Source organism: Tupaia chinensis, unplaced genomic scaffold (assembly GCF_000334495.1).
Source record: "Tupaia chinensis unplaced genomic scaffold, TupChi_1.0 Scaffold000532_1, whole genome shotgun sequence".
In the NCBI taxonomy this organism is placed as follows: domain Eukaryota; kingdom Metazoa; phylum Chordata; class Mammalia; order Scandentia; family Tupaiidae; genus Tupaia; species Tupaia belangeri.
The window spans coordinates 8,412,679-8,421,834 of record NW_006160045.1 but is presented as its reverse complement, the minus strand read 5'-3'; the positions used below and the strand labels follow the sequence as shown (position 1 = coordinate 8,421,834).

General features: G+C 46.8%; 1 protein-coding gene across 1 annotated transcript in view; it reads right to left on the bottom strand.

Moving 5' to 3' along the window:
- Nucleotides 1–5,302: 5,302 nt before the first annotated feature.
- The window catches only part of LOC102494120 (left-right determination factor 1), a 5,357-nt gene continuing 1,503 nt past the window's right edge, over nt 5,303–9,156 (bottom strand). Inside the window, exons 3-4 of the mRNA XM_006157253.2 lie at nt 9,023–9,147; nt 5,303–5,667 (exon numbers count right to left, since the gene is read on the bottom strand). Coding sequence (XP_006157315.1) covers nt 5,304–5,667; nt 9,023–9,147 — 489 coding nt within the window. The 3' untranslated portion in view covers nt 5,303. The remainder of the gene's footprint in view (nt 5,668–9,022; nt 9,148–9,156) is intronic.

Genomic DNA, 9,156 nt, shown 5'->3' with positions numbered 1-9,156 from the left:
TTTCTCCAACTTTTTGTAGAGAGAATTTAGATAGACTCACATACACACACACACACACACACACACACACACACACACACCATGACCACACATGTGCCTGGCTTGAGTTTCAAGCCCCTAGGCCAGGACTTAAACCCCACATAAGTTTCAGGCCACTGGGTCTGGGAGTTAAGCAACGGTCAGCCATGTGGGAGTCCAGCAATGTAACCATTACATCATCTGCTGGTCCCAATAATTCTCTCTAACTTTTTCTGATTAGAAAAGATGGGACCAGCTGGTGGCAAGGTGGTTAGGGCAGTTGGATCCCACGTGGTCGACTGCACAATTGAGTCCAAGACTATGGCTTGAAAAACATACCAGGTGCATGTGTGTGCACAGTCAAAATCCTCAAAGGAGAATGGAGGAGAGGAGATTATGGCTAACCATACCCCTCAGAAGAGTGATTTCTCGCTTTCCTTTTCTCTCTCTCTCTGGCAAGTGCATGCACCCTATAGCAAAACTTAAAACAAAACCAAAAAAAAAGTAATACATGGATAGATATTGAGATGCATATTGAGAAAAATTGAAAAATACAAAAAATGTAAGAAATTGAGACCAGCAGGTGGCGTGATGGTTAAGGGGCTGGACACTCCCAGATGGCCAAGTATGGTTTGAGTCCCAGACCTGCTGGTTTGCTTTCTCGCTTCCTTTCTCTCTCTCTCTGGTCAAATTAAAATAAATGAATGAATAAATAAAATTCATAATTCTAAAAAAAAAAAAGAAGAATCATACTTCCTAAGGATAGATCCTTGCAACCATTTTTCATGGGTTTCTTTACATTAGTACTTTCTATGCATATGTAGTTTTCCCATCCATGGGAATAATGATACACATGTAGTTTTGAAATTTCTATATTGGGCTTAAGCATTTTCAGTATCACTGAAAAGTGATATTTTAAAACTTTTTTTTGGGATTTTTGCATGCACTCGTGAGAGAGACAAACAGAAAGCGAGAAATCACCCCCGGGGGCGGGGGGGGAGGTGGAACGCTGCAATGCAATCCCTTCTCCTCCATTCTCCTCTCAGGATTTTGGGCATGCACATGTACATGAACATGCCTGGCATGAGTTTTAAGCTGCTGGGTCGGGAACTCGAACCATAGTGAACTACATAGGAGTCCAGCTATGTAACCATTACACCAGCTGCTTGGTCCCAAACAAGACTGTTTTTTTAAAGTTCATTCATTTCTTTCATGACAGAGAGATGAGAGACAGACACTCCAAATAGGACCTTCACGTCCCAGTCCATCTCTAGTCTCAGTCAGCACAGGGTACCAGGTCAAGTACATGCCCTGCATGCTCAGGCCAGTCCTAGGGGGAAAGCCCATCTTTCCCATGTGGGTCCAGTTGGGTTACACTGTGCCACCACCTGACCCCTAAAACTACTTAATGGCTCCTAGCATTAGTGCTGATGTATTACTAATTGAACCATCTTCCAAAAGTCATCGTTAGTTCATTCATTCATTCAGTAGATATTTATCAAACCAGGGTCTGGGGATATAGTGATGAATAGAAGACAAGGGATTGTGGTGTGGTCATCCCCCCTGAGGAATGATTTCTTTCTCTCCCTCTCTCTCTCTTTCTGTCTCTCTTCAGTGAGTGCTTATGCTCTATAACAAAAACAAAATCTCAGTCCTCACAAAACTGTCTATTTAAATATTATTCTTGGGGCCGGCAGGTGGCTTGGTGGTTAAGGACACTGAAGTCCCACATCACTGACCACAGTTCAAGTCCCAGACCTGGTGGCTTGCTTTCTCACTTTCCTTCTCCTCTCTCTCATTCTGTCCCTCTCTAGTCAAATTAAAATAAAGAAAGAAAGTTGAATAAAATAATTCTTTAAAAATAAATAAATAAATTCTATATTCTTATTATAGCTTATCAGTCCTCCATAATCTGTTGTCAAAATCCTTGGCCTCAAAAAAAAGAGAGAGAAAGAAATATTATTATTCTTAATACTATGATAAAAATCTTTGCCCAACTCTGGTTATTTTCTTAACAATGGATCCTTAAAGGTGAGATTTCTAGGGACCAGCAGTTAGCATAATGGCTATGTCACTGAACTCCCATGTAGTCGACCGCGGTTCGAGTCCCGAACCCGGTGGCTTAAAACTCACGCCAGGCACATGTGCATGTGTGCCCAAGATCCCAAGAGGAGAACGGAGGAGAAGGGATTGCGGCGTGGCCATCCCCCCTGGAGGGGGGGGGGGATTTCTCGCTTTCTGTCTCTCTGTCTCGCTCTGTCTGGCGAGCGCACACGCCCTATAGTAAAAACTTCTCAAAAAAAAAAAAAAAAGTAAGATTTCTAGAATCAATCGTTTAGTACTTTAAAGGCTTTTCAGGTGATGTTACAACATAGCCTAGTGGGTACCAGCATAGGCTCCAAAACTAGAAACTCTACAGGTTAAACTAGCTGAAGGGAAGGGGGATGTCTGATGAGCCCTTGGGAAAGTACAGGGCAGCTCCCTGATGACAGAGCACCTGCAGAATGCAGGCCCTTGGGAGGGGGACTAGAGCACGGTGCTGCCAGCATCTGGTGGTCCCCAGGACAATTATCTGTGATACTTGTGAAGTTCCTTTGGGCTGATATGTTGGATGGATGAGATGGGGGGACACTTGTCCTCACTCGCCCACTTGGGACACACCCTCTAGGAGAGCCCCACCTGGTACTGCCATAGGACAGGGACATGCTCTCTCCACGTCTGCTGCCTGTCTCCTTGGGTGCCTGCTCTGTCCTTACTCTATCTGAATAGATACGTTTGTGGGGCCAGCAGGTGTCATGATGGTTAAGGGCACTGGACTCCCACATGGCTGACTGTGGTTTGAGTCCCCTACCTGGCAGCTTGCTTTCTCACTTGCCCTATCTCTCTCTGTCTCTCTCACGAGCTTGCTTTCTCACTTGCCCTATCTCTCTCTTTCTCTCTCACACGCTCTTACTCTGTCCCTCTCCAATCAAATTAAAATAATGAGTGAATAAATAAAAAATTAAATTAAATTAAAAATAGATACATTTGTGAAGCTGTTGGGACCACCCACCCTCACCTCTACTCCTGTCCTCCAGGATCTGGGTCCTGCTGTTGCTGCCATTCCTCTTTCTTCTCTCCCCTCAGCCCTGCCTGCTCCCTCTCCCCCTCCAGCTGCCTCAGACACAGTGAAGGATGCTTCATTTCTGTCTTTGTCCAGGTTCTTCAGGCTTAGAGGCTCCTCCTGACCCATCTCTAAATAGCAGGCTCATCTCTGCCAAGAATGAGGTGATTCAAGGGCCAGCAGGTGGCATGGTGGTTGAGGTGCTAGATTCCCATATGGCTGACCGCAGTTCAAGTCCCAGACCTGGCAGCTGAAATTCACACTGGATGCATGTGCATGCATGCCCAAAATTCCCGGAAGAGAGTAGAAAAGAAGAGAGTGTGACACGGCCATCCTCCCTGGGGGTGATTTCTCACTTTCTCTCTCACTCTCTTTCTGTCTCTCTTTGGTGAGCACATGTGCCCTATGACAAGAACTTTAAGGAAAAAAAGATTATTGTGTGATATAATAGATGTGACATTGCCTAGCCTGGCTCCTGGTTCATCGGGAATGCTCAATAAACGCTAGCTTACCTACCACACACCGCTGTCCCCTGCCCCATGCTCACAGTCACCACTGCAGGATTAAAGTGCTTTCTAAAGAAGAGGCATAGAGGGACCAGCAAATGGTGTAACGATTACATCACTGGACTCCACATGGCCGACTCTGGTTTGAGTCCCAGACCCAGTGGCTTGAAACTTTCACTGGGCACGTGTATGTGCACACCCCAAATCCTGAGAGGAGAATGGAGGAAAAGGGATTGCATGTGGCCATCCCCCCTGGGGGATGATTTCTCACTTTCTGTCTGTCTTTCTGGCGAGCACGTGTGCCCTATGGCAAAAATCTCTTTTTTTTTTGAAGAGGTTTTTGCTATAGGGCGCGTGCGCTCGCCAGACAGACAGAGAGAGATAGAGACAGAAAGTAAGAAATCCCCCCCCGGGGGGATGGCCACACTGCAATCCCTTCTCCTCCACTCTCCTCTCGGGATCTTGGGCATGCACGCACACGCGCCCAGTGTGAGTTTTAAGCCACCGGGTCCAGGACGCAAACTATGTCCAGCGACATAGCCATTACGCTAACTGCTAGTCACCAAAAATCTCTTTCTGAAGAAAAGGAAAGAGCCGTATGTGAGCACCTGTATACAATACTGTGTTTGGAATGACAGCTGTGTAGAAAAATACCAATATGATAAATTAAAGCCTCATCTAAATTTAGTTATTGGAGTCTCCAGTGTCTGGAAGTTGGAGGTCTACGGTCCCCCCTTTGCATGGACCATTCTGTTGTTCTCATTTCCCATTATTGCCCTCTCCTCTTCTACAGAAAGATCACTAGAAATTAAATACAGAGACAGAGTGATTCATCACCTTTATTTCTTCAGATTATCTATTTTCAATTGCTTTTGCTAAAACAGAACAAAACCCAACATGCAGATGCAGTGTTTCCTGGCAGCAAGCTCTCTGGGACAGTGGGGGCTAACCTGACGGTGCACAGGCCGTGCGAGTCTCTGGAGAAGCAGGTGAGGCCAGGAGGTCTGGCCAAGGCAATGAAGCCTTTCTTACAGCTGAAGCTCAATTCTGCCCTTTTACGAGAAAGTGGAGACCCACAGGCCCTGTCGGATCCAGAATCCAGGTGTCCTGATTCCCTGTCCACTGCCCTTGGCCTCCTTCCTAGCCCTCTCCTAAGGAAACGGGGACCTTGGTGTATAAAAGTCCAGATGGGTCAGTATTTTGGGTAATGTTTTTGTTTTTGTTTTTTGCAGAGATCCTCCCTGTCTAGGGGAAAGAGGGACTTTCGTGTTGTGTTGTTCAAATTCATCATGCGGTAGAGTGTACCCGCTGCTTCCCCAGTTCTCACCATTGGTTCTGTTACTCCATGCTTGGTGGGCAATTTGCCAAAGGACAGACACTCTTGGCCAGCAGTCTGCCCATTGCGCAGCTGGGTCTGCTAAGAGCAGGCCAGGCTTTCCTGCTGGAGCTCAGCACCCTGAGCAGTGGTCGGTACTCACGTAAGTGCTTAGGCCGGGGGACGGGCAAGGACAGGAAGAGGAAGAACACGGGGTGAAGGGAGTACAGGGCACTAAATGGGGATGGGGAACTGGCTAAGTATAAAATGAAGACCTACAGAGAGACTGCTTCTAAGCATGCGTCCAGGCAGAGGCCTCGGAGGAGACCCCGGGCACCTACCCGGTGGCAACCCCGGGCACCTACGGCTCAAGCCTCCTGGGCACGGGCGCCCCGTCCGAGGCACAGCTGCACTTCTGCACCCTCATGTTGGGCAGGCTGACCACCTGCGGCCTGGTCCTGCCTCCCTCCTTGATGCCGACGATCACGGGCAGCGAGGCCGTCTCCGAGGCGACGCACTGCCGGGGCCCCACGTAAGGCCACTTGATGCTCAGGGGCTCTGGGGGCTGCTGACAGCTACCCACACACTCGTATGCCAGGAAGCCCGGGGGCTCCAGGACCCAGTTCTCGGCCCACTTCATCCCCTGCAGGTCAATGTACATCTCCTGGCGGCAGCAGCGGGTGGCCTCGGTCACTGGCACCTCAGGGTCACAATCGCCCTGAGCTCTGTGTGAGCAAGAGGAGGCAAGGTCAGAGGTCAGCTGAGAAGGCAGAGGTCAGGGGGATTTGAGATTTAGGTTCCATCTCTCATTATGTTAAAAAAGCTGGATATTTGTGATAAAGGATGAATAAATAAACATAGCCAAAATAATAAATCAACTACAGTTTAGCAGAGGTCTCCGAATATGCCAGGCACTGAACTAGGTCCTTCACAGGTACAAGGGCACTTCGAAAAGTTCATGAGGGGCCGGCAGGTGGTGTGGTGGTTAAGGGTGTTGGGCTCCCACATGGCTGACTGCAGTTCAAGTCCTGGACCTGGCAGCTTGCTTTCTCGCTTTCTCTCTCTCTCTGTTCCTCTCTGGTCAAATTTAAATAAATACAGTTAAATAAAAAAATAATTACTTAAAAATAATCATGAAAAATGGAATTAACATAGGGGTTGATTTGGGTGCAAAAACTTTAAATCCATGTATAGTTTTTCATAATACTTATTTTCTGTGAACTTTTTGGAGATTTCAGGTGATATTTGCATTTCATCTTCCAATGAACCTTGAGGGAGGTCCCAACACTGTCCTTACTACACCTGAGACACAAGACCCAGTGGTGTGCCAGAGCACCTGCAGCCTCAGAAGGCGGGGCTATTAGCAGGTGTTAGTAGCCAGGCTGTATGGGTCCAAAGGCCTGATCTTACCATCAGTTCTCTGCTCCAAATTGCTAACTTGTCTGATGACAAAAAGCATTCGGCAAAGCAGCGAAAAGTTGTTCCATCTTCGTTAATAGCCAAAGCTAATTTTTTAAAAGCATTATTTTATTTAACTTTTGTTTGTTTGTTTGTTTTTGATTTGACTAGAGAGGGACAGAGCACACATGAGAGAGAGTGAGAGAAAGTGAGAAAGCAAGCCACCAGGTCTGGGACTCAAATCACAGTCGATAATGTGGGGGAGTCCAGCGCCCCTAAGCACCAAACCACCTGCCAGCCCCTAATTTTTTTTAAAGGAGATTTTTGCTGTAGGGCACATGTACTCGCTGAAGAGACAGAAAATGAGACATCACCCCCTGGGGGGGATGGCCACAATCCTTCTTCCACTCTCCTCTGGGGATCTTGGGCATGCACACACATGCACCTGGTGCGAATTTCAAGACACCGGGTCTGGGACTCAAGCCACAGTTGATTATGTGAGAGTCCAGCGATGTAACCATTTCACCATCTGTTGGTCCCCAAACTAATTTTTTTACAGACATAATCGCATGGGTCCAGCTGCCGGTATGATGATTAAGGAAGCTCCTACATGACCAAATGCATGGTTCAAGTCCCAGACCTGGCACCTTGGAAAACATGTAGGACACCTGTGCATGTGTGCCCAAGATCCCAGGGGAAAAATGGAGAAGAAGGGATTGCAGTGTGACTATCCCCCATTGGGAGGAGGAGGTGCCTTCTCACTTTCCCCATTTCTATCTCCAACAAGTGCTAGAACCCCAGCAAATTAAAGAAGAAAATAAAAGAAAAATAATTATGGAGAAAATAAAAGGAAACTATTAATATATAGATGATCCAGTTTGTATAATTCAATGACAACATATAAATCTACAGAAAATATCAGATTCTTTCCAATGAAATGTTTGAATAAGTATATTCTACCATTGGGGCCAGCAGGTGGCATAGTGGTTAGGGGCACTGGACTGCCACATGGCTGGTCACAGTTCCCACATGGCTGACTGCAGTTCAAGTCCTGGACCTGGCAGCTTGCTTTCTCGCTTTCTCTCTCTCTCTGTTCCTCTCTGGTCAAATTTAAATAAATACAGTTAAATAAAAAAATAATTACTTAAAAATAATCATGAAAAATGGAATTAACATAGGGGTTGATTTGGGTGCAAAAACTTTAAATCCATGTATAGTTTTTCATAATACTTATTTTCTGTGAACTTTTTGGAGATTTCAGGTGATATTTGCATTTCATCTTCCAATGAACCTTGAGGGAGGTCCCAACACTGTCCTTACTACACCTGAGACACAAGACCCAGTGGTGTGCCAGAGCACCTGCAGCCTCAGAAGGCGGGGCTATTAGCAGGTGTTAGTAGCCAGGCTGTATGGGTCCAAAGGCCTGATCTTACCATCAGTTCTCTGCTCCAAATTGCTAACTTGTCTGATGACAAAAAGCATTCGGCAAAGCAGCGAAAAGTTGTTCCATCTTCGTTAATAGCCAAAGCTAATTTTTTAAAAGCATTATTTTATTTAACTTTTGTTTGTTTGTTTGTTTTTGATTTGACTAGAGAGGGACAGAGCACACATGAGAGAGAGTGAGAGAAAGTGAGAAAGCAAGCCACCAGGTCTGGGACTCAAATCACAGTCGATAATGTGGGGGAGTCCAGCGCCCCTAAGCACCAAACCACCTGCCAGCCCCTAATTTTTTTTAAAGGAGATTTTTGCTGTAGGGCACATGTACTCGCTGAAGAGACAGAAAATGAGACATCACCCCCTGGGGGGGATGGCCACAATCCTTCTTCCACTCTCCTCTGGGGATCTTGGGCATGCACACACATGCACCTGGTGCGAATTTCAAGACACCGGGTCTGGGACTCAAGCCACAGTTGATTATGTGAGAGTCCAGCGATGTAACCATTTCACCATCTGTTGGTCCCCAAACTAATTTTTTTACAGACATAATCGCATGGGTCCAGCTGCCGGTATGATGATTAAGGAAGCTCCTACATGACCAAATGCATGGTTCAAGTCCCAGACCTGGCACCTTGGAAAACATGTAGGACACCTGTGCATGTGTGCCCAAGATCCCAGGGGAAAAATGGAGAAGAAGGGATTGCAGTGTGACTATCCCCCATTGGGAGGAGGAGGTGCCTTCTCACTTTCCCCATTTCTATCTCCAACAAGTGCTAGAACCCCAGCAAATTAAAGAAGAAAATAAAAGAAAAATAATTATGGAGAAAATAAAAGGAAACTATTAATATATAGATGATCCAGTTTGTATAATTCAATGACAACATATAAATCTACAGAAAATATCAGATTCTTTCCAATGAAATGTTTGAATAAGTATATTCTACCATTGGGGCCAGCAGGTGGCATAGTGGTTAGGGGCACTGGACTGCCACATGGCTGGTCACAGTTCCAGTCCCGGACCTGGCGGCTTGCTTCCTCTCTCTCTCGTCCTCTCTGGTCAGATGAGAATAAATAAAGTTAAATAAAATAATTCTTTTTAAAAATTCAACCATTAGAATTCTGACATGCAGTGGAGAATCCTCGGCATCGGGGGCAGTTTGTAGCCCCTGCATCCCAGCTAGTCACGACCCGGGCCTGGACTCCCAGTTGTCGTTGCGTCCCGTGCAGGCACAGCCTGTCGCCTACCCGTAGTCCTTGAGGTCCAGCGTGCGCAGCTCCAGCTGGGGCTCGCCCTGCCCCGACCGCGCCCCCTGCGAGGCGAAGCGCACCAGCCTGTGCGCGCTGGAGGGCGGCGGGGCCAAGGGGTCCCTCTTCAACCA